The sequence below is a fragment of the Myotis myotis genome, unplaced genomic scaffold, assembly GCF_014108235.1.
Source record: "Myotis myotis isolate mMyoMyo1 unplaced genomic scaffold, mMyoMyo1.p scaffold_m19_p_1, whole genome shotgun sequence".
NCBI lineage: Eukaryota > Metazoa > Chordata > Mammalia > Chiroptera > Vespertilionidae > Myotis > Myotis myotis.
The window spans coordinates 42,669,538-42,695,827 of NW_023416313.1; the positions used below are offsets into that span (position 1 = coordinate 42,669,538).

The 26,290-nt window shown below is 41.1% G+C and overlaps 1 protein-coding gene and 1 non-coding gene across 10 annotated transcripts in view; one reads left to right on the top strand and one right to left on the bottom strand.

Annotated features, from left to right (window-relative positions):
- The window catches only part of CENPC (centromere protein C), a 68,832-nt gene extending 49,453 nt beyond the window's left edge, over positions 1–19,379 (bottom strand). For 5 of the 9 annotated variants that reach the window (XM_036335345.1, XM_036335305.1, XM_036335324.1 and 2 more), the window contains exons 1-6: positions 19,150–19,376; positions 17,292–17,338; positions 16,118–16,188; positions 15,315–15,409; positions 14,071–14,176; positions 1,156–1,438 (exon numbers count right to left, since the gene is read on the bottom strand). In XM_036335345.1, the coding sequence (XP_036191238.1) occupies positions 1,156–1,438; positions 14,071–14,176; positions 15,315–15,409; positions 16,118–16,188; positions 17,292–17,338; positions 19,150–19,167 (620 nt within the window). In that variant the 5' untranslated portion in view covers positions 19,168–19,376. Of the gene's footprint in view, positions 1–1,155; positions 1,439–5,491; positions 5,541–14,070; positions 14,177–15,314; positions 15,410–16,117; positions 16,189–16,956; positions 17,129–17,291; positions 17,339–19,149 lie in introns of those variants that run through there. The other 4 variants (XM_036335334.1, XM_036335371.1, XM_036335363.1 and 1 more) reach the window with 4 other exon arrangements.
- Positions 2,149–2,257, top strand: LOC118661261. The gene has a single exon (XR_004969243.1). It is a non-coding gene; the product is annotated as a U6 spliceosomal RNA (small nuclear RNA).
- Positions 19,380–26,290: the final 6,911 nt, after the last annotated feature.

Sequence of the window (26,290 nt, forward strand, 5' to 3'; positions counted from 1 at the left end):
ACCAGATACCTGCTTTCAGCAGCAGAGGCCTCAGAGCTAGAGCCAGAGCTAAACCTGGCCCAGAATAAAAAGAAAAAAAAGAAAAAAAGGAGCAGTTGGGAGCTTCAGACGGCCTGAAAACAGCCCTCAGCCCCTCACCCAGACTGGCCAGGCACCCCAGAGGGGACCCCCACCCTGAAGGGTGTGTGACCAGCTGCAAACAGCCATCATCCCCTCACCCAGGCTGGCCAGGCACCCCAGTGGGGACCCCCACCCTGATCCAGGACACCCTTCAGGGCAAATCAGCAACCCCCACCCATGCACCAGGCTTCTATCCTATATAGTAAAAGGGTAATATGCCTCCCAGCACCGGGATCAGCGGAGCCGAGAAGCCTCCCGGCACCGGGATCAGCGTGACAGGGGGCGGGGCCACAACCTCCCTATCCGCCCTGCTCTATTCGTGACAGGGGAAGGCGCCCCAACCCCCTGATCAGCCCTGCTCTGTGCCTGATAGGGGGGAGCTCCCCAACCCTCTGATCGCCCTGCGGCTCTGTGTGTGACGGTGCGGCGCCCCAACCCCCCTGATTGGCCCTGCTCTGTGCATGACAGGGTATGGAGCCCCAACCCCCCTGATGGGCCCTGCTCTGTGCATGACAGGGGGTGGCACCGCAACCTCCCCATCAACCCTGCCTTGAGTGTGACAGGGGGCGGTGCCCCAACCCCCCAATCGGCCCTACCCTGAGCGTGACTGAGGGTGGCATTGCAACCTCCCAATCTGCCCTGCTCTGTGCATGACAGAGGAAGGCGTCACAACTCTCCAATCGGCCCTGCTCTGAGCCCGACGAGGGGCTGCACCTAGGGATTGGGCCTGCCCTCTGCCACCCGCGAGCAGGCCTAAGCCAGCAGGTCGTTATCTCCCGAGGGGTCCCAGACTGCGAGAGGGCACAGGCCAGGCTGAGGGACCCCCCTTCCCTCCGAGTGCACAAATTTTTGTGCACCGGGCCTCTAGTTAAATATAAATGGGATATATACTGAATATATGTTATATTCTTTTTATAAAATGTTAATAATACTCAATACTTACTGTAAAATATATAAAAGATTAAATTACATACTTTTTGATATAAAATGTAAAACTCCTTTAGTAGGATTAATATTTAAATTTTAAAAGTTCACCTTTTTTTGGTTTTAAGAGAAATCTCTGTACTTGAAGATAACATATTTACTGAATCTTCAAAAGTGTGGGTCTCTCTCTGTTGGCCAATAGACGAAACAGCATTTTGCGGTACCGATGTTTTCGCATCCAAAAGAACAAAAGGTGAACCAACAGATAAGTAAAATTCCTCATTGGCATCATTGTGATGATCTTTGAGTTTTTTATTTGACATTTTTCTTGAGTCAGGTGTTTTAGAACCAACATCAGTTGCCACAATTTTCTGAGGAACCTCATGGGCTTGAACTAGAAAAAAATTACATGAAGATATTTAAAAACTTTTAAGTAATATTAGAACCTTTTTTAAATTCATCAACAATTTCATTAAAAATAATTTTCAGAAGACTCACAGATCATTAAGTTTATTATCAAAGGTCTACAAGTAAAATATATAAGTGCATACTTTAAAAGTATTAATTTATGAAATTAATGAACTAAAATACGTATTTGGTTCACACTCTGAAGTTTGAAATGACGGAAATCCTAAAATAGAAAATTTGTAATTTTACTGATAGTCAATTTATTCAAGATCTGAATAAATCTATACATGGCTGAAACAATAAAGTAATCTTAGAGAAATTAAGAAATTCAATCTTTAGGTTAAGAGTCAGTAAATTAGGGCAGTTAGATGAGCATATCTTTGTGTATGTAATACACATATATAGAATAACAGATACAGATATATACACAATCCTATCTAATAATAGACAAACGTGGTAATTGACCGTACCCTCACTATGCCTCCCATTGGCTAATCAGCACAATATGCAAATTAACCGCCAACAAAGATGGCGGCTAAGTTGCATACTGCAGGCAGGGTGGGACAGCGCGAGCCACCTGTGCACCGCCATCCAGGGCAGGCCAGCCCCAGAAGCCGCCTGATATGGTAGTAACTCTATCAGTAAGCACACTGAAAGTCAGTGGCATAAATGCACCAATTAAAAAACAGATTATGAGTGCTTGCTTCGGCAGCACATATACTAAAAAATTGGAACAATATAGAGAAGATTAGCATGGCCCCTGAGCAAGGATGACACGCAAATTCGTGAAGTGTTCCATATATTGAAAAAAAAAAAAAAAAGAAAGAAAGAAGACAGATTATGAGGGTGAATCAAAAAAAAACCCACTTTAAATATAAAGACACATATAGATCAAAAGTAAATGAATTAAGCTGCAGCCTGTTTTGCTCAGTGGATAGAGCATTAGCCCATGGACTGAAGGGTCCCAGGTTCGATTCCAGTCAAGGACATGTACCTCAGTTGCTGGCTTGATCCCCAGTCCCTATCAAAATCATGTGTAGGAGGCAACCAATCAATGTGTCTCTCCCTTTCCCTTCACTCTCTCTAAAATTCAATGGAAAAATATCCTTGGGTGAAGATTAACAAAAACAAAGTAAACAGATTAAGTAGCATTAAAGAGATTATAAGAAAAATATATTCCAAATTTTGTTAGTTGTATAATGGTTATGCTTAAATTATTAACACCTAAGAAATTGGGTGAAGGGTACATATAATATGCTGTAGTATTTTATAGTGTTTTTACATGTATGAGATTATTTCAAATTAAAATATTAAAAAATTAAAAATTAATAAAATATTAATTGAAATGTGTATGCATTACATGAAAAATCTAATTGCTTCTAGCATAATTTATTAAATTATGCTACAATTTACAAGGGTTCAATTTAAAATATCTTAATTCTAAATGATATAATAGAAAATATATAATAGTGCAGTTATAAGCACTTATCTGAAAATAAAAATTTAAAGAAGTGAATTTAAAGAAGGGATTAGCCAAAGAAAATATATGCACAACCCATGGACACAGACTACAGTATGGTGATGGCCAGAGAGAAGTGGGGGGCAAGAGCTGAGTAGAGGGGGCAAAAGGGGGGAAATAGGGACATCCTACATAATAATAAAAGGCTAATATGCACATTGACTGAACGGCAGAATGACCGGTTGCTATGATGCGCACTGGCCACCAGGGGCAGACGCTCATTGCAGGCGCTGCCCCCTGGTGGTCAGTGCACTTCCATATGGGGAGTGCCACTCAGCCAGAAGCTGGCTCATGGCTGGCCAGCGCAGTGGTGGTGGCAGGAGCCTCTCCCACCTCTGTGGCAGCACTAAGAATGTCCAACTAACGGTTTAGACCCGATCCCTTGGGGGCCTAAGCCTTTAGTCAGACATCCCCCAAGGGCTCCCTGGCTGCCAGAAGGATGTCTGACTGCAAGCTTAGGCCTAATCCCCCGGGGAGTGGGCCTAAGTCAACAGGTGGACATCCCCCAAGGGGTCCTGGGCTGTGAATGGGCACAGGCCGAGCTGAGGGAATCCCCCGAGTGCACAAATTTTTGTGCACCGGGCCTCTAGTATACAGATATAACAGGTACGTGTGTATAGAGAGAATATTTACATATAGCTTAATATATACATGTCTCTATCTTTATATACCTTAACCTTTAAATATCAATGAAAAAGTCGAATGGCTAGGTAGTGTTCATACTAATTCATACTCTTAAGAAGCAGAGATTAAAAATTAAAAATACAAGCAAAAATGACTTTTGATTTTGCAACAAGATGGCATAAATTCACTTTTTCCTGCTTTTCACTCTAAATACAACTAAATTCCCTGGTAATTATCCATCAAACAACAATAACAGAACTCTGAAAGCTAGAAGGAAGAATGTAATTTGCTGTTGTTCCTCAAGCCTTAAGGAACAACAGACAATGTGGTTAATCCCCTGGGTTTTGTTTATATTTCATTCCCAAATTGGGCTCTAGAGAGGCCTACAACCCAGAACGGCCCTTAGGTAAGAGAAGATGGAGTAGAGAACCCCCATTCTCTGACCAAAAGACTTAGAGAAGGAAAACACTCAGAGACATAATGGGAAACTCAAATTCCCACTCCACAAACCAGGCCTTGCAGTGTCAGGCCCTACTCCATAAGTACTATGGGGCAGGAGCAGCAGAGGAGCAAAGCCCTGGGCCAAACCAGTCTGTGGACCAATCCAGTCCCTGCTTTAACGATCAGCCACTGCTACACAGACCACTGGTAGAATTGATCCACTGGTAGTATTGACACCCCAGGTCATCCCAGACCCTACTCCAAATGAGGGCACCAATAAAAAGCCATTCCCTGTAGTTTCTGACCCCAACTTCCTTGGGTAAGGACATCAGGATGCTTAAGAAAGCACCTTCCCTCCACCCACATAGCACCAGCAAGAACTGAGCTGGAATCCCAACATTATCAGAAAATTAAACAGACCACTGCTATGTGCTACAACAAAAGATTTAAGTACAATCAAGCGTCTCCTTAATATAATAACCAAAATGTCAAGGATACATTCAAAATGATTCATCATACCAAAACCCAGAAGAAACACAACCTAAATAAGAAAATAGACTCAGTAGACACTAATGGACAAAAAGGAATCAGATGTTGTAATTATTTAACAAGAATTTTAAAGTAGTCATCATAAAAAATGTTTTAACAATCAATTATCAATTCTCTTGAAACAAATGAAAACACAGAAACTCCGAAAGATATAAAAGTTACGAAAGAGAGACAGTTTTTTGAATTCTCACCATTCTTATAGGTGTGCAGTGGTATCTAATTGTTGTTTTAATTTAAAAGACCCTAATAACAAGAATGATGAACAAATCAAAATCACAGTGAGGTACTACTTTATACCCATTAAAATGGTTATTATCAAAAGCAGAACAATGAAAAAATAAAATAACAAGTGTTAGTAAGGATGTAGAGAAAGTGGAATCCTTGTGCACCGCTGGTGGGAATGAAGGCAACAGCATACAACATAGTAAAGACAATCTCTTCAATAAAAGGTGTTGAAAAAATTGGACAGATACATGAAAAAAATGAAACTAGACCACCAATTTACACCATACACAAAAATAAACTCAAAATGGGTAAAAGACTTGCCCTAACCCAGTGGTCGGCAAACCACGGCTCGCGGGCCACATGCAGCCCTTTGGCCCCTTGAGTGTGGCTCTTCCACAAAATACCACGTGCGGACGCGCACGTACAGTGAGATTGAAACTTCGTGGCCCATGTGCAGAAGTCGGTTTTCGGCCTGGGCGAGTCTATTTTCAAGAAGTGGCATTAGAGGAAGGGGGGGGTGTCGGTCGGGCGACGGGAGATGCAGCGCAGGTGGGCCGCGGGATTCATGCACTAGTTGAGTGAGCCAGTCAGTCAACAGTCTCATTGTGCAGTGGTTAGTGTTAGTCGTGTCCACAAATCGCGTGTGGGGGACAAAAGTACCTACTCAAAGCATAAAGTTACCTGTATTTTTCCAACCAGCTGCAAATCCTACAGGTATTTTTGTCATCAATTTAAGAATTGTAATTCTTTTGTGTTGGTGGCTTTATTATTATAAAATGAAGCATTTTTTTAGGTGCCCTGTTTGAGATGGCTACAAAGAAGAAGCAAAGAAAAATGAAAGATGAAAACCGTGAATTTAAAGTTGAATGTACCTACCTATACAGTTTAAGTTTAAAAAATTTGGCTCTCAAAAAAAATTTCAATCGGTGTACTGTTGATATTTGGCTCTGTTGACTAATGAGTTTGCCGACCACTGCCCTAACCGGTTTGGCTCAGTGGATAAAGTGTCGGCCTGCAGAGTCAAGTGTCCCAGGTTCGATTCCAGTCAAGGGCATGTACCTTGGTTGCGGGCACATCCCCAATGGGGGGTGTGCAGGAGGCAGCTGATCAATGTTTCTCTCTCATTGATGTTTCTAACTCTCTAACCCTCTCCCTTCCTCTCTGTAAAAAAAATCAATAAATATATTTTTTAAAAAAAGACTTAAATGTAAGTAGTGAAATCTTAAAAATCCTAGAAGAAACCATAGGTAGCAAAGCCTCAGACATCGCTCACACCAATTATGTTTGCCAGTAAATCTTCCAGGGCAAGGGAAACAAAGGAAAAAAATAAACAAATAGGATTACATCAAAATAAAAAGTTTCTGGTCTGGCCCATGTGGCTCACTGGTTGAGCATCAATCTATGAACCAGGAGGTCACGGTTCGATCCCTGGTCAGGGCATATGCCCAGGTTGCGGGCTCAATTCACAGTGGGGGGCATACAGGAAACAACCAATCTACGATTCTCTCATCATTGATGTTTCTATCTTTCTCTCCCTCTCCTTTCCTCTCTGAAATCAATAAAAATATATCTTAAAAAATAAAAAGCATCTGCACAGAATTTTAACCATCAACAAAATGAAAAGGGATCCCACTATATGGGAGAACATTACTTGCCAATGTTACATCTGATAAGGGGTTAATTTCCAAAATATATAAAGAACTCATACAACTTAACAAAAAGAAGACAAACAACCCAATTAAAAAATGAACAAAGTAATAAGACAGTTCTCCAAAGAGGACATACAGATGGCCAAGAGACACATGAAAAAATGATCAAAGTCACTAATCATCAGAGAGATGCAAATTATAAAAAACCATGAGGTATTACCTCACACCTGCCAGAATGGCTACCATCAACAAATGACAAGTGCTGGCAAGGATGTGGAGAAAAGGGAACCTAGTACACTTCTCATTTTGTGCATGAAGCAAAACTTCATTAATATTACATATCATGATATTCCAACACTCTATGATTAAAAAATACAAAAAATATAACTAACAATTTTTAAGTATACATATTAATTTCATTAATTAAATGAATTACTTTTATTAATTCAAACCACTTGTCATATTTCCAAAAAAGCATTTTATTTTTTATATGAGCTGCTTAAAGAGACTTTGTATTTTTTTATTGTAAATAGACATTTGCTAAATGTGGGTGACTAGTTGGTATGAAATATAAAATATTTAAATTGTAATACAGCTGGTGGGAATGCAGACTAGTACAGCCATTATGCAAAACAGTATTGAGTTTCCTCAAAAAAAGAAATATGGAACTGCCATTTGACCCAGTGATCCCACTTCTAGGAATATCCTAAGAAACCCGAAACACAAATCAGAAAGAATGTATGCACCCCTATGTTCATACTAGTGTTATTTACAATAGCTAAGATCTGGAAACAGCCCAAATGCCCATCAGTAGACGAGTGGATAAAAAAGCTGTGGTACATTTATACCATGGAATACTAGCTATATATATTAAAGCCTAAGCAACCGTCGCTATGACACACACTGACCACCAGGGGGAAGATGCTCAATGTAGGAGCAGCCCCCTGGTGGTCAGTGTGCTCCCACAGTTCTCCCCTACCCCTCCCACAGGTCAGCCCTGATGGGCCCAGATCACCAGCCAGGCCGAGGGACCCCATCCATGCACAAATTCATGCACTGGGCCTCTAGTCCTATATAACAAAAGCCTAACATGATAAGTGTCCAGTCAGCCATTCAACCAATCAAAGCATAATATGCTAATGATATGCTAAGACTGCTCACTATGACATGCACTGACCACCAGGGGCAGACAGTAGACTGATCGACCAGTCGCTATGATGTGCACTGACCACCAGGGGGCAGACGCTCTGACTGGTAGGTTAGCTTGCTACTGGGCCGATCAGGACTGAGCGAGACGAGCCAGACACACCCAGGAGCCCTTCTACAGTCCCTCCCTGGCTGGCCAACCTCCCGCATCCCTCCCCAGCCCTGATTGTGCATCAGTGGGGTTCCTCAGCCTGGCCTGTGCCCTCTCACAATCCGGGCTGAGGGACCCCTCCCACGGAGTGCACAAATTTCGTGCACCAGGCCTCTAGTGCAGCAATAAAAAAGAAGGACCTCTTTGAGATAGCATGAAGGGAACTGGAGAATATTATGCTAAGTGAAATGAGCCAGTCAAAGAAAGACAAGTATCACATGATCTTACTCGTATGTGTAATCTAATGAACAAAATAAACTGATGAACAAAATAGATCTAGAGACATAGAAGCATGGCACAGATTGACAAATCTCAGAAGGAAGTGGGGAGAGCGAGCAGGAAGAGTTTAACCAAAGAACTTACATGCATAATCCATGGACACAGACAATAGCGAGGTAAAGGCATGGCAGGTGGGGGAAGGTGCAGGGAGGAGGTAGAAAAAGGGGGATATCTGTAATACTTCAACAACAGAGATAAATTTAAAATGAAAAAATACAACTGATCCAGTAACTTTTTTTTTGGATATATATCCAAAAGAACTGAAAGACATATTTATAGACCCCGTTCATAGCAGCATTATTCACAATAAACAAAAGATAGAAACTACCCAAATGAATGAACCTTGAAGACATTAGCTAAGTGAGATAAGTCAGCTGCAAAAGAACAAATACTGATTCCACTCATATGAAGTATTTAAGGTACCATATTTTTCTGTGTATAAGATGACCCCACTTTTCCAACCCAAAATTTAAAAAATCAATATTTTAAACATTTTGCTGATTTCCCTCTTAAGACCTTCTTCTTTTTTGGCATCTGAAGGAGTTGTTCTTCCTGTTTTCTCCACTGTCTGATCATACACTCAGTGGAAGGAGGTCCAAATTATCTCTCTGCAGCTCTGTTTCCATGCTCTTTTGCATAGCTGGTTACATTCAGTGTGAATTTTGCAGAGTAAGACAATTACTTACTGATATTTATCTTTTTATTTTCTTGACATCTTTATGGGCTCAGAATGCTCCGGTCTCTGTTGCATCTGCGCACTCTCCACCTCCACCTCCAATTACAGCATTAGCTGACATCAGTAACAATAAGGCTCGTGATTGGAGGAAGCCAGTTTGAGAAGGTATGGGCAGCTATGCACCTGCCCGAACCCGTCCGACCCCCTCCTCAACTGTCTTCCGTGTAAAAGATGCCCCTCGATTTTTAGTCTAACGATTTTAGGGGAAAAAAGTAGTCAAATTCAGAGACAGAAAGTAGAATGGTGGATACCAGAGATTGGGGGAGGTACAGAGGTTTGCTTCTATTAAGATGAAGAAGCTCTGTGGATAGATGGTGTGTGAACAATGCAAACCTATATAATGCAAATATACTGTATCCTTAAAATTGGTTAAAATGGTAAATTTTATATTTTACAATTTTAAACAAGGAATAAAGAACAAAGAACATGATCTCTGTTTAAATATAAATAAACATTGTTTAAAACAAAAATAAAGTTTTATTGTGTTGAAAGATGTCAAAATACATAAAGGGTTTTTAAGATATCAACTAAAGGGAATAAAATATATAATAGCATGTCAGTTGGGAATTAGAGTTCTAGTTACTATGTCTGCATAATAAATAACTCCATAACTTGGTTGTGGAGAACAACCATTATTATGTTCATAGATACTATGGAACAGAATTTGGCAGGACACAGTAGGGATGGCTTATCTCTGTCCCATAAAGTCTGGGGCCTAGAATCATCTGAAAGCTTGCTTACTCACATGACCAACATTTGGGACTGGCTGTAGGCTGAAGGACTATTTCTGCCTATGTATTTCTCTCTGTAAGTGGGCTAGTTTGGGCTTCCTCATAGCATGGTGTGTAGAATCCAAAGGGGTAGAGGAGGAGGGGATGGTCATATCCTAAGAGAAAATTGAGAGAACCAAACAGAAGCCATATAGCCTTGTATGACCTAACCTTGGGAAGTCAAACAGTATTACATATGCCACATTCTATAATAAATTATATGATACTAGAGGCCCGGTGCACAAAATTTGTGCATGGGGTGGGGGTCCCCTTAGCCCAGCCTGCACCCTCTCCAATCCAGGACACCTTGGGGGATGTCAACCGGCAATCGGACATCCTTCTCACAAACCGGGACCGCTGGCTCCTAACTGCTCACCTGCCTGTCTGCCTGATTGCCCCTAACTGTCCCGTCCCCCCCCCCCCCCCGCCAGCCTGATCACCCCTAACCGCCTCTGCCTGCCAGCCTGGTCACCCCCAACTGCCCCCCCCACCCACCTGGTCGCCCCTTACTGCCCTCCCTACCAGCCTGATCACCCCCAACTGTCCCCCTTTGCTGGCCTGGTCACCCTCAACTGCTCTCCTGCCAGCTGGTCGCCCCATGCAGCCTGCTGTTCAGTCGTTACTGTTACTGTGACAGCATCCCGAACAATTTGCATATTCCTCTATTATTAGTATAGATTACCTCAAATTATGAAAATTGACTGTTTACTAAAGTAGACATTTAAATGTTACACCCATTTTTAAAAACTCATCTCATTGCCTACCTTAGATTCCATTATCTGTTTTAAATTCTCCTTTGCAAATACCTTCAATTCTCTCTTTCCTCCATTTTACCTGCCTAAACCACAGTCCTGGTTAATTCATTGTATGCTTGCTTCAGAGCAGTTAACTTGGCTGGAGGAAAAACACATGCTCATGCTAACTCTGAGGTGAGCTCCTTGTATTTTCACCCCCCTCAGCCTAATCTCCCTAGTCACTTCCCTGCCCTCTTAGGCAGCTGTTTAACATTTTCCTGACTATACATGCCTTCTCCTCAATCATAAGTCATTATCTTGCTTATCTCTCAAGAAAATCGAAGAAATAACAATCCTGCCTCCTCATGCCTTCTTACATTAAATGCACTACTATGCTCTACAGTAACTGGGTAAACTGTCAAATTTCCTAAGATCAAACTGGCCACTTTTGCAATGAGTTCCATTTTACTGTTGGAATTGTCTGCTTTCCTTATGAATTTTTTTCTCTGAACTGGATCACCTCTGTTGGCTTATAAACATCGATAATATTTAAAAACAACCTCCCTAAAGGGGTGGGGAAAAAATATGCTGACCTAAGATCATATATATTACTTTGCTCTGTCAGTTGAGATGGTCTTGAACCAACAACATCCCAGGAGTGACAGCACACCTAGCATTCAGATCTTGGTTCCTAGTACAATTCTCCAATAAAAGGAACCTTTGGCTCCTTTGAGAAATAATTGATTCTAGCATAGGGGCAGGAAATATATAAGACTAGAGGCACAAAATTCATGCAAGGGTAGGCCCTCACAGCCGCCCCGGCTGCCACCTCAGCCCTCGCAGCCACCCCGGCTTCATCCAGATTGTCTGGACCAGGGGTCCTCAAACTTTTTAAACAGGGGGCCAGTTCACTATCCCTCAGACCGTTGGAGGGCCGGACTATAGTTTAAAAAAAAACTATGAATAAATTCCTATGCACACTGCACATATCTTATTTTGAAGTAAAAACACAAAATGGGAACAAATACAATATTTGTATTTGCATGTGGCCCACAGGCCGTAGTTTGAGGACCCCTGGTCTGGATGTCGTTCTGCTATTCGGTCTAATTAGCATATTAGCTCTTTATTATATAGGATGAGCTTGGAGAATATCGTAGTTCTAGAAGGTAAGAAAGTACACAAAAACAAAAATGAGGCATATCAAAGAGGCATAGAAGCCAGGGAAATAACTTCTAATAGCAAATGCTGGAACAAGTTGAGACACAAAATTAATAAAATAGCATTAGATTACAAGCCAAAGTATAAAATAAGGTCCTACCTCAAAAATTAGAAAAAGAGCAAAATAAAAAGAGAAGGAAAAAAATAAGAGCAGAAATCAATGAAACTGGAAACATGAAAAGAATATGAAAAATTACCAAAAGAAGCTAATTCTTTGAAAAAGTGAATAAAGATGATAGACCTCTAGCAAAACTGACAAAGATAAAAAGACACAAACCAATATCCAGGATAAAATAGTGTTTATCACAATAGATCCTGTAGCCGTGAAAAGGACTATATGGAAATACTAGGCTCATAAATCGAAAAACTTAGAAGAAATGAAGTAATTCCTCAAAACCCACAATTATCAAAATTCTGTCAAGACTAAAAAACCTAAATAGTCCTATAACTATTAAAGAATTGAATTTCTAATTTAAAAGCTCTTGAAGCCCTAACCGGTTTGGCTCAGTGGATAAAGCGTCGGCCTGCGGACTGAAAGGTCACAGGTTCGATTCCGGTCAAGGGCATGTACTGTGGTTGTGGGCACATCCCCAGTAGGGGGTGTGCAGGAGGCAGCTGATTGATGTTTCTCTCTCATCGATGTTTCTGACTCTCTGTCCCTCTCCCTTCCTCTCTGTAAAAATTCAATAAAATATATTTTAAAAAATTTAAAAATGGTAATAAAATAAAACTTAAAAAAAAAAAGCAGCTCTTGAAAAAGAAATCTCATCGGTCAGATGATATCATAGAAAATGTTATACCAAACATTCAAAGAATTAAAACCAAGTTTATTCAGTCCCTTCCAGAAATCTGAAGAGGGAATAATTTCCAACTTTTTAAATAATATGAACATAGGGGAGGCTAGGGGACTGTCAAGGGCGGGGGGGGAAAAAGGACACATATGTAATACCCTTTGTAATACTTTAAGCAATAAAAAAAAAATAATAATAATAATATGAACATTACCATCATACCAAAACTATACAAATATAGCATAAAAAAATAAAACTACATATGAGTATCTCTCATTAACTTATGTGCAAAAACTTCTCAAAATTTTAGCAAATCACATCCAACAATGTATAAAAATTAGTAATATGTCATAATTTACATTTATGGAAAAGCACACTCAACAAAAGAATATGTTTTTTCAAGTATAAATGAAACACCCATAGTGTATGTTATTCTATAAAGGAATCAAAATTAGAAATTAGTAAGAAAAAGAAAAATAGGGCAATCAATCCCTAAACACTTGGATTAACACACTCCTAAATAATCAATGATTTAAAGAGAAAGACTCAAAGTATATGTAAAAATACACAGAAATAAATAAAAGTGAACAGAAAACACATCAAAATCTGTGCCATGCAGCAACAGCAGTGCCGAGAGGGAAATTTATAACACTACATGAATATATTTGTATTCACTAAGCCCAGTGTTTCCAAGGTTCTTCCACATCATAGCATGTGTCAGCAGCACTTCATTCCTTTTTATGGCTGAGTAATAGTCCAGTGAGCATATATGCCACATCATTTATCCATTCATCTGTTGATGGCCACCTGTTTCAATTTGGTATTGTGACTAATGCTACTATGAACACTGGGGTGGGTACAAATATCCGTTCTGGATCCTTATTTTCAATTATTTTGAGTATAAACCTAAGAGTAGAATTGCTGGGTCACATAACATTTCTAGATGTAATTTTTTGAGATGAAAAATATACATACTGTTGCTTTAAAAGAAAAATCTATTTGAAAATTACTAAAGCTATACAGACAGTCCTCGGGTTACCTCGTTTCGTGGTTACGTCGCCATCTCCCATTTATTTATTAAAAAAAAAAAAAGTTCCGTCATTTTAACATATGTACATATGTGCTTTATGTTTTTATTATTTATTTATCACAAGTAAAGGTCAGGAATTGTCGTCTTTCTTTTAAATTTGTTTTACTGTTTCACTTCATTACTGCTGTGTATGGGCTCCATGTGAGTGATGTAGATGCTTATGTAGGCGGGATCCGACTTACAGCGAAAATCGCATTAAGTCGCGCCCTAGGAACAGATCTCCAACGTAACCCAGGGACCCAATGTATAGTCCCTATAATAATTCTTATTTAGTTAATGTCTCTTACCACATCCTAGTAAGCAATGTTCTTACCACTAAAAGAAAGAAATAATCATATAAAACTTAATAATGTTCATGTTTTTTTTAAAAAAACAAACACTACAATAAACTTGTGAGGGAATCAAAAACAACTTCATTTCACAATGCTGCCCAAACTGGCCATGACCTTGTCACTCAAGCCAACACATACACCACCTGCAGCGTTTCTAACTCTTTAAATCTATCTAATGTATTATAGAATCGTACACCTGAAACCTATGTAACTTTATTAACAAATGTCGCCCCAAAAAATTCAATAAAAGATAAAAATAAACAAACAAATCTAGGCAAATAATACCCATGGGCATGCCACCAACCTGATACGCTGACAGCTTCGCTTGATTCTATAGGGAACTGCAGAGAGGCTCCTTTCTTTCTTGAAGAAACTCGAACTGACTTTGAATGTGATATCTGGCAGTGAGCCTAAAAGGAATACAACATTAAATCTACACTAGTAAGTTACCAATTCCGATTAAACACATTTGTTTTTAAATTGGAAAGAAAACAAGTATTTAAAAATAATAAACCAGCTGGTAGAGTTGTATACTTAAAATTGATTCAACTTTCAAAAATTAATACATCACATTGGAAAGGTCTCTCAATTCTGAAAGAAATGGATCTGTGTTCATTCCTTGCAACCAAAAGGTTATATATGCTTATTGGTTTGTAGTAAATATTATTTCTAGCATTACATGATTTTTATCTCTAATTAGTATTGTACTTTAAATATTTTCTCTTTAATCATTAGTTTCAAAAACTCTTTTTAAAGTATTCCATTTTGTAGAGTTAAATCAACCTGTCCTCTTAAGATAGATAGTCAATAAAATACTAGTTTCCCCAGACAGCAATAGATGGCTTCGGTTTTCAGAAAACAACCAAATTTGCCAACCTAGATTAGAAGCTTCATAAGTTGTCCACTTTCCTGAAAACCCAATTTAAGTATTATTTTAGAAGTGAAAAATGATTGTGTTATAATTTGATAATTCAAATTCCCAAGCCTCCAATTTCAAACACACGAAATGTCAAATCAAAATGTTCACAAATACTTCCAAAAGTTATAGAAAATCAATGGGAAAATAAGATTCCCTTTTAGAAATAAGACAAACAACTAAAATGTACCTAACTACATTGTGTATTGCTTCCCTCATTAAAATATTAAACCTGGCCTGGCTGGCAAGGCTCAGTGGTTGAGGGTCAACCTACCAACCAGAAGGTCATGGTTCAATTCCCAGCCAGGACACATGCCCAGGTTGTGGCTCGATCCCCAGGGGGGCCGTGCAGGAGGCAGCTAATCAATGATTCTCTATCATCAATATTTTTATTGATTTCAGAGAGGGAGAAAGAGATAGAGACATTAATGATGAGAGAGAATCATTGATTGGCTACCTCCTGCACAAATGGGGATCAAGCCCACAATCCCGGCATATGCCCTCAACAGGAATCAAACCATGACCTCCTGTTTCATAGGTCGATGCTCAACCACTAAGGCAACACAGCCAGGCAATTAAAATATATTTTTTAAAATATATTAAACCTGTACCAACTTTTCTTTTTGACTTACTTCTCTGCTTGGTGACTGTAGACAACTGTCTTTTATTTTAGGTGTTGAACAAAGCATCGAGTTTGTAGAATTAGTGCTAAAATCATTGGCAAGACCTAAAAAATAGTAAGAAATTTTTAGGAATGAAATACAGTATAAAATCTTTTGGTTACAATTATAAGTTTTAGATGATATAAAAAAGTCTGCTAGCTCTTTAAACACAATTAGCTTAAATGAAGTACAGACACCAATTTCAATATTCAAATGTTCCTAGAAGGAATCAAGAGCTACAAAAGACAAACAAGATGTTGAAGAAATATGTGCTAGATTTTTGGGGGCTTATAACAGAAAATACATTTCCATAATCTCTGTTTATTTCTTTGATTGGCCTATTTTCCTATTCTAATACCTTTAGATGCTGACAAGTATTTAGAAAAGCTTTTTGCCATAACTCACCATTTTTTTAGAAACTGGTACAAATAACCAAACATTAATCCAAGCTCTCCAAGACCCCAAGAATTCTGCACATTTATTTCCATTACATGAAATACTTTCTTTTGTGTATAATAATTATTTATGTATTTCCAGACTACAGGAATTGACTCTAAATTAAAGATAATGACAATTGTTTTCATTTTTGCCAGTATTATCCTCAGGATACCGGAAGATTCATGAAGAACTGCACATGTATTAAAACTTCCTGGGAAAATATTTTGCAATATTTACATGCTGAAACATTTGTTGCATCTGACATTGACAAATATGACAAATTTTTATCTTCATCCATCCAGACCCTCAAAGTCCATTTGGAAATGAAGCCTTACTTTGTTCTTCAAAACAGTCTTGTAAGAGTACCAATATGTTCTGGCCTTGCCTCACATTAATGCCAGGTTCCCTAATATGAAGGAAAGAAGGAAAAATGTTAACATTTTTTCCAAAAGATATCTGTTAAGTTGCCATCTACTTTGAAAATTCTCTATCTCCTTATTATAAGTTGTTCATTTACTTCATGGGGAAAATATCACCTTTACTATCTGAGGACAAAACAAATACTTGACAATCCAAAAGTTCCTAGAAAAACATGTGAAGTAATATGTCTTTATCTACACTAATAATTATACCCCTTGATCAGAGAGCCATGTTTGAAGCTATTTTAAGTTATTGCTGTATCAAAACAAAAACATAAACTTTTTTGAACAAATACATTCAGTCCTGAAATGCTTTTTTAATAAGGACTCTACGGTAACAAGTACTAACAGCTCCAAGTAACACTGTCTTCTCTACAAGCCCTCAAATGCACTTTCGATTCAATATCATTAGGCTTAATGGTAGTTTATGAATCAATATGAATTTTTAATTAAAAGTTCACATAACAGTTGTAAGAAATAATGTAGAAGAGATCCCTTGTTCACTTTGTTTCTCCCAAATTTCAAAAACATTCTGTAAAAGTTTAGTTTACTATCACAACCAGGTTACTGGTATTGATACAATGCACCAATCTTAATCAGATTTCTCAAGTTCTAAATGTACTCATTTGTGTGTATATAATTAGTTCTATTCAATTATCATATCTGTAGGTTCATACATCACCACCACAGTCAAGGTACTGAACAGTTCCATCACCACAAATATCCTTCTACTGTCCTTTTACAACAATACCCACCTTTTCTTTTAGTCCCATGAACTAGCTACATCTTTCTATTGCCATTTAATCCATTCTATTGAATGCTTTCTTTTCCCATGGCTATCAGTCATAATTGAGACTGCTTCTTTCTGGTCCATCATTCATCAGGTGAATTTCATTTTTCAAAGCCACTAAGTCATTGCATTGCTTCCATTACTATGTGTCTGTTAATATGAAATAACTAAAATGACTATACTTTGTGGACATAGAAATCATTATTTTAGCTGGAGGTAATATTTTTTCCCTCATTTAAAAATTCTATGTTATGGGAAGAAAAGTCATCTTAAATTTTATATAAGTTGATTTATAATCACCTGGAGGGCTGGCAAAATCTTCTTCTGTAGCCATTTTTGAGATGATCCTAAAAATAAAGTATATCATCAATTTGGTTTCTTTGTTTAAATATATTCAAATACAACTTATCTTCAAAGTAATTTCACCCCCAATCTGAGCATGCCAGAAAATGTTATTCCTTTATTCATCAAGCAAGTTATTGTTAACTGCCTATTATAATGCTATAAGAGGAATTCTTCTCTATTTGTTTCCAACCTTTGCTTGTACTATTTCTTCACCCTCTGATTTACTCCATCCTCTTCCTCCTCTTCCTTCACAACCCCCCGTAACTTTTCCATCATCAAAATCCTAAGTATTTGGGCATCCAATAATTAAAGTTGGTTGACTAACAATATCCACTTATCTCCTTTCCCTGCAGGTAGAGCCCTCTAAAATAATAATAAAGAACTAAAATGGCTTAAAACAACAATGAAAAACAGAACAGAAGAGAAGACCATCTGTGGACACACACATTTAACAACTTATGGAAAATAAATGAAGCATGGTAACTGAAGAAACAAAATAAAAATAGTATTAGCCTAAAGTAAGCTCAGAGAATACTGTCTTTAATAAGGAATGAAGCTGATATTTCCTTCAGTAAGTGAATGGATAAATAAAATATGGATTATCCAGCACTAAAAAGAAATGAGCTATCAAGCCCTGAAAAGACATAAAGGAACCTTAAATGCATATTACTAAGTGAAAGAAGCCAGTCTGAAACGGCTACATACTGTATGATTCTGGAAAAAGCAGAATATGGGAACAATAAACAGATCAGTGATCACCTGGGTATTGGGGGTGGAGGATGAATAGCAAGCACAGAGAATTTATACGGCAATGAAAATACTCTGAATGATACCATAATAATGGATACATGTCATTCATTAGACATTTGTCCAAACTCATAGAGTGTACCATGCCAAGAATGAACCCTAATGAAGGCTATGGACACTGAGTAACAATGTGTCGATGTAGGTTCATCAATTGTAAAAAAATGTATCACTCTGGTGGGGGGGGGGGGGGCCGGGTGTTGATAATGGAGGTGGCGATGCATGCGTGGGGGCAAGGGGTACACGGGAAATCTCTCCGTACCTTCCCCTCAAGTTTGCTGTAAACCTAAAAAACATTGTTTTTAAATGGTAAATTTTATTCCCCGTCTCTTCCCCCAATAACCTTTTTTTTATCGTATAATATATGTGTTCACGGTAAAAAGTACACATTACACCACACTGTCATACAGCTCTTTGTGCACACAATAACGTTATACACATGGGAGTAGGCCGATGCTGAAGATTTTCTTCAAAAAAAAAGGGAAATAAAGTAAAAACACAAATCTAGGATAGGGGGGGACATGGGTTGTGTAATATACGGACACCATAAGCGAAGTCTGAAATACAGAACAGTGACTTCCCAGGTAGTTCAGAAACATGTCAACAAAAAAGCGAGGTTCCCTCGGGTCCTTCACAGCTTGCACCTTCCCACAGCTGCCCCTCAGAAAGCGTCCTCGGTACCAGCTTCGCCATAAACCGTCTGTTTCTTCAGATCAACATGCCCGAGGCCCAGGCGCACTCTGAAGGCAGGTCCACAGTTCCATGGGCAGAAAACTACTTCGAGGACGAGGAGCCGGCGTTAGGCTAAAAGGCAGAAATCCCACCATCCCTGCAGAGGAAGATGTCACCAGGGCCGCAATGACAAGAAACCTCGACAGATCAATGCACTAACTCTGGCTCCGAGCACCCACTCCAGATCGCAAGCGTTCCGCGCGGCTTTCCCACCGACATCCCCAAGAAGTCACAGGCTCGGCCGCGAGAGCCCGGGGCGGCCGGGACCCGCACTCACCAGCCCCGATGCAGCCATGTTCAGGCCGGCTCCGCTCGCGCAGGGAGTGGAGGGCGAGAGCCCACTCGGCCCGACTCGAGGAAGCCCAGCGCTGAAACAGGCCCGAGAGAAGCCGCTGGCGGCTGAACGAACCGGAGGCGGCGGTGCTAGGGAAGGCGGCCGGAGCGAGGGCGCCCCGCACCCATTGGCTCTGATGCTCACAAACACCGCAGCCTGGCGGTCTCCACAGTTTGAAATGAGCTGCACATGCGCAAAACGGGCCGCACGACCCATAGGCGGAAAGCCGTTATAGGCCGGCCCCCTCATTGGACCCTCCCACAGCCCCGCCCTCGCAGCCCCGCCCTATTTCCCTCCGTAGCCCCGCCCCTTCCCCTGTAGGCCCGTCCTCCCTCCCCTTACGCGGAGGCCGGGCAGAAAGCTGGGCGTTTACTTGGCTGGCCGGGCGCTGGGAACCGCCTCCGCTCCTTGGGCGCGGTGAAAAACTTTTCAACGCTTCTATTATAGAGTAAAAAGTAATACTTTTATTTTTTGTTAAATGAGGGTAATATTTTCATGATGCATTGCCAGCAACATGTCATGTGAATAGTAGATCAGAAGTCTTGAAACCTGCTCAGCCTAGTCAGCTGTGTCATCCAACACAAGCTGTGGCACCGTTCTGGGTCTTTTCTTTTCTTTTTAATATATTTTTATTGATTTTAGAGAGGAAAGGAGAGGGATAGAGATAGAAAGGAGAGAGAATCATTGTTGGCTCCCTCCTGCATGCCCCCTACTGGGGATCAAGCCCATAACCCAGGCATGTGCCCTTGGCCAGAATCAAACCTGGGAACCTTCAGTCCGCAGGCGGATGCCCTATCCACTGAGCTAAACCGACTAGGGCAGTGGTTCTCAACCTTCCTAATGCCGCGGCCCTTTAATACAGTTCCTCATGTTGTGGTGACCCCCAACCATAAAATTATTTTTGTTGCTACTTCATAACTGTAATTTTGCTACTGTTATGAATCGTAATGTAAATATCTGATGTGCAGGATGTATTTTCATTGTTACAAATTGAACATAATTAAAGCATAGTGATTACTCACAAAAACAGTATGTAATTACATATGTGTTATCCGATGGTCTTAGGCGACCCCTGTGAAAGGGTCCTTTGACCACCAAAGGGGTCGAGACCCACAGGTTGAGAACCGCTGGGCTAAGGCCTGGATTTTTTTGTTTGTTTTTAATTTTGTTTTATTGCTTAAAGTATTACAAACGTCTCCTTTTTTCCCCCCTTGACATTCCCCCGGGCTCCCCTACCCCCCAGTGTCTTGTGTCCATTGGTTATGCTTACATGCATGCATACAAGTCCTTCGGTTGACCTCTTCCCCCTCTTCCCCCCGATGTTTTTTTAATTAGATAATGGGAAAGCTAAATTAGACTTCTTCCTACCTGAACCCCCCTTTCTTTTTACACTATTTTTTTTAATTGTTAATCCTCACCAGAGGATAGTTTTTTTTATTGATTTTTAGAGAGACTGGAAGGGAGGGAGGGAGAGAGAGAGAAATGTGAGAGATGGAACCTGCAACCCAGATACTTGCCCTTGACCAAGTATCGAACCTGCAACCTTGGCTTATCCGTAGGACGCTCCAACCAACTGAGCTACCCCACCAGGGCCTACCTACCATTTTATGGTTCTACAAAATGGTATCCTATTTTTATGATTTAATAAAATTTGAAAGGGAATTTTAATCAGCAAATACATTACTTATTGAATAAATTCATTAATCAAGAGTTGAGTAAAGCCCATTTTCTTTTTTTCTTTTTTCTTTTCTTTTTTTTTTTCATGTGTGTGTAGGGAATAGGGGTTACAAATTAACTCTGAAATCTGACAAACCTGAGTTCCACTATACCACCACTAATTCTGCCATAAAATATTTCTCAAGTCTCTTGTCTGTTAGTGGGAATAATATTAAATTTTTGAGATATTGCATTAATTCCTTTTAAGATGTAGGTGAAATGCCTGGAACATAGTAAGAATAAATAATGTAAATGGTTGTTACGGTAATTTTTAAACTTAGTCTAGCAGAAGTTTTGCCAATCAGGCTATATTATATAATTTGGTGCTGTCATATTTGGTATAGATAAAACTATCACTTATTGAGGAGTGTGTACTATATGCCAAGTTCTATTCTAAATGTTCTCCGTGCAGGAAGCAACTCATTTAATTCTTAGAACATTTCTGTGAGAGAAGAGGACTAATATTCCCATTTTATATACAACAAAACTGGGACAAGGTTTAATTAATTTGCTCAAGATTGCACTACCATTACAGGACAAAGTTGGGGGATGAACCCTGGTCTTCAAACTCCAGAACTGAGCACTAATCACAGCACTTTTTACCTCTCAAGGGAAAATTTTAAAGCTCAATCATAGATGTAAAGTTCCACATGTAAAATTATATCCCTCCGCTTCCACCGGAAACAGTAACTCTCAGAGGTATTTTAAGAAACTTGAAAATCAATCACATACAAAAAAATAAATTTTAAGCTGACTGTACAAAGTGACAGTAAGGAGGAGTAGCAACTGGAAATCTCATACATTACTAGTAGGAATGCAACATGGCACAGACACTCTGAAAAACAGATTGGCTCTTTCTTATAAAGTTTAACACACACTTAACATATGACCCAGCAATTCCACACTTGGGTATTTACTCAAAAGAAATAAAAATACATATCACAAAGAAATGCATACAAATGTTTATAGCAGCTTTATTAATAATGGACCCAAACTGGCAATATGCTCATTAACTGCTGAATGAATAAATAAGTTCCAGTATATTCATACAGTGGATTACTCCTCAGTAATAAAATAAATTAAAAAAACCCTAGTGTTGCTGAACCGGTTTGGCTCAGTGGATGGAGCGTCGGCCTGCGGACTGAAGGGTCCCAGGTTCGATTCTGGTCAAGGGCATGTACCTGGGTTGCGGGCACATCCCCAGTAGGGAGCGTGCAGGAGGCAGCTGATCGATCTCTCTCATCGATGTTTCTAACTCTCTATCCCTCTCCCTTCTTCTCTGTAAAAAATCAATAAAATCTAATCTAATAAAAGAGAAACATGGTAATTGGCGTATGACCGCTACCCTTCCCATTGGCTAATCAGGGAGATATGCAAATTAACTGTCAGCCAAGATGGCGGCCGGCAGCCAGGCAGCTTGAAACTAACATGAGGCTTGCTTGCTTCAGTGACGGAGGAAACCAACGTTCCCCGCCTGCTGCTGCAGGCCTCTGAGCCTGCAGTTTGAAACATTTTAACATGTTAAAATGCAGCTGGGATCTCAGAGCTGGAATCAGAGCTGGAGTTATACATTGTTTCGATTACCTACTTTCAGCAGCGGAGGCCTAAGAGCTGGAGACTCAGAGCTAAAGCTGGCCCAGAATTAAAAAAAGAAAAGAAAAAAAGGAGTGGTTGGGAGCTTCAGTCACTCGCCAGCCTGAAAACAGCCCTCAGCCCCTCACCCAGACTGGCCAGGCACCCCAGTGGGGACCCCCACCCTGAAGGGTGTGTGACCAGCTGCAAACAGCCCTCAGCCCCTCACCCAGACTGGCCAGGCACCCCAGTGGGGACCCCCACCCTGAAGGGTGTGTGACCAGCTGCAAACAGCCATCATCCCGTCACCCAGCCTGGCCAGGCACCCCAGTGGGGACCCCCACCCTGATCCAGGACACCCTTCAGGGCAAACCAGCCAGCCCCACCCATGCACAAGGCCTCTACCCTATATAGTAAAAGGGTAATATGCCTCCCAGCACCGGGATCAGCATGACAGGGGGCAGCGCCCAAACCCCCTGATCTCCCTGCAGCTCTGTGTGTGACAAGGGGAGGGGCCACAACCTCCTGATCAGCCCTGCTCTGTGCCTGATACGGGGGGGCTCCCCAACCTCTGATCGCCCTGCGGCTCTGTGTGTGACAGGGTGCGGCACCCCAACCCCCTGATCGGCCCTGCTCTGTGTGTGACAGGATGCAGCGCCCCAACCCGCCCCCCCTCCCCACGGGCCCTGCTCTGTGTGTGATGGGGTAGAGCCATAACCTCCCCATCGGCCCTGCCCTGAGTGTGACAGTGGCGGCGACCCAACCCCCTGATCCGCCCTGCTCTGTGTGTGACAGGGGGCGGCGCCCCAACTCCCCTATCGGCCCTACTCTCTGAGTGACAGGGGGGAGCTCCTCAACCCCAGGATGGGCCCTGCTCTGTGCGTGACAGGGGGGAGGTCCCCAACCCCCTGATGGGCCCTGCTCTGTGTATGACAGGGGGGAGCTCCCCAACCCCCTGATGGGACCTGCTCTGTGCGTGACAGGGGCAGTGCCCCAACCCCCGGATTGGCCCTGCCTTGAGTGTGACAGGGGGCGGTGCCCCAACCCCCCAATCGGCCCTACCCTGAGCGTGACTGGGGATGGCATCACAACCTCCCGATTTGCCCTGCTCTGTGCATGACAGGGGGCGGCGCCCCAGCTCCCCAATCAGCCCTGCTCTGAGCCTGACCAGGGGCTGCACCTAGGGATTGGGCCTGCCCTCTGCCACCCGGGAGCAGGCCTAAGCCAGCAGGGCGTTATCTCCCGAGGGGTCCCAGACTGCGAGAGGGCACAGGCCAGGCTGAAGGACCCCCCTCCCCCCCCCGAGTGCACAAATTTTTGTGCACGGGGCCTCTAGTATATATTATAAAAAAAAAAAAACTAACCCAGCTAGTGTGGCTCAGTGGTTGACCTATGAACCAGGAGGTCATGGTTCAATTCCTGATCAGGGCACATGCCCGGGTTGGTGGTGGAGGGCGGGGTGAGCATCTGATCAATGCTTCTCTCTCATCATTGATGTTTCTATTTCTCTCTCCCTCTCCCTTCCACTCTTAAATCAATAAAAATATTTTTAAAGCATTATACTAAGACATTAAAGGCTCTCTACTGTGTGATTCCAAGTAGGTCACTGCTGCAGGAGGAATAGGCCAGATTTCCCAGACAGAAGTAGGAATGAGGTTCTTTGGGCACCACTGAAATAAGAATTTTTAGAAGCCTCTACGGAAGGATGGGATATGGAAAAAGGCATTATTTGCATGAGGTTACATTTCTCAGTTTCCAATGTCCCATTTACCACTATACCCAGTAAGGTCTGAGGGACTGCCAAGCTCTTTCCCACATCACTCAGCCTTACTGGGTATAGTGTCTGTTTGGTCTTCCCTTTCCTCCTTTCCTGTTAAACAATAACCAGGTTATTACATCAGCATCATGACTGCATACAACTATATGAACAGAAGTAAGATCTGTGGTTGCGGGGGATTAGGTGGAATGGGCAGGGGAGAAGATGCTGACTACAAAAGGCCATGAGGGAACTTTTGTTTCCCCATCACCATTTATCCCCTCTATAGCCTCTTCCACCTCCACATCACCTCCCCACAGCAATCACCACACTGTTGTTCCATGTCCATGCGTTCTCATTCTTTTTTTATTTTTTGCTCAATCCTCCCCCAAACACCCTCCTCCCCCACACCACCAGAGGTGTCTGCCTACTCTCTATCTATCAGTCTGTCTCTATTTTGCTTGATAGCTCAGTTTGTTCATTAGATTCTACATATAAGTGAAATCATATGTTACTTGTCTTCTCTGACTGGCTTATTTCACTTATGAGGGAACTTTTTGCAGTGATGGAAATCGTCTAGGTCTTGATTTTGGTGGTGGTTACACAACTATATCTACTTGTCGAAATTATTAGAACTATGCTCCTAAAAAAGGAGTGACTTTTGGGTAAATTATACCTCAATAAACCTGATTTGAGAAACTAGGAATGTTAGAGACTTTTTTTTTTAATTAAATCTTTATTGTTCAGATTATTACATTTGTTCCTCTTTTTTCCCCCCATAACTCCCCTCCTCCCAGTTCTCGCCCCACCCTCCGCCCTCACTCCCCACCCACTGTCCTCATCCATAGGTGCACGATTTTTGTCCAGTCTCTTCCCGCATCTCCCACACCCCTTTCCCCGCCAAGAATAGTCAGTCCATTCCCTTTCTATGTCCCTGATTCTATTATGATCACCAGATTATTTATTCACTTGATTCTTAGATTCACTTGTTGATAGATGCATGTTTGTTGTTCATAATTTGTATCTTTACCTTTTTCTTCTTCTTCCTCTTCTTAAAGGATACCTTTCAGCATTTCATATAATACTGGTTTGGTGGTGATGAACTCCTTTAGCTTTTCCTTATCTGTGAAGCTCTTTATCTGACCTTCAGTTCTGAATGATAGCTTTGCTGGATAAAGTAATCTTGGTTGTAGGTTCTTGGCATTCATCACTTTGAATATTTCTTGCCACTCCCTTCTGGCCTGCAAAGTTTCTGTTGAGAAATCAGCTGACAGTCGTATGGGTATTCCCTTGTAGGTAACTGAGTTTCTTTCTCCTGCTGCTTTTAAGATTCTCTCTTTGTCTTTTGCTCTTGGCATTTTAATGATGATGTGTCTTGGTCTGGTCCTCTTTGGATTCCTTCTGTTTGGGGTTCTCTGCGCTTCTTGGACCTGTAAGTCTATTTCTTTCACCAGGTGGGGGAAGTTTTCTGTCATTATTTCTTCAAATAGGTTTTCAATATCTTGCTCTCTCTCATCTTCTGGCACCCCTATAATTCTGATGTTGGTACGCTTGAAGCTGTCCCAGAGGCTCCTTACACTATCTTCGTATTTTCGGATTCTTTTTTCATTTTGCTTTTCTGGTTCGGTGTTTTTTGCTTCTTCGCATTTCAAATCTTTACCTTGATTCTTGCGCTCCTCTGGTCTGCTGTTGGGAGTCTGTATAGTATTCGTTATTTCAGTCCGTGTATGCTTAATTTCTAGTTGGTTCTTTATCATAACATCAAGGGTCTCATTAGATTTCTTGAGGATCTCACTACATTTATCGACAGCTTCTAGACAGTTCTTAAGAGACCTTAAAAGTGTGGTTCTGAACTCAATATCCTCCATTGACAGTTTTGTCCTGTTTCTTTGTCTCCGCATTTTTTATGCTTTCTTGGTGCACCCCCTAGTGGTCTTTGTGCACAGTCTTGTTGTAGTTAAGCCTTGATTGTTGTCGGCAATACTGGGGGTGATTTGACCTCCAGGCTAACTGGCTATGAGAGTCTGCTGTATCTGCAGT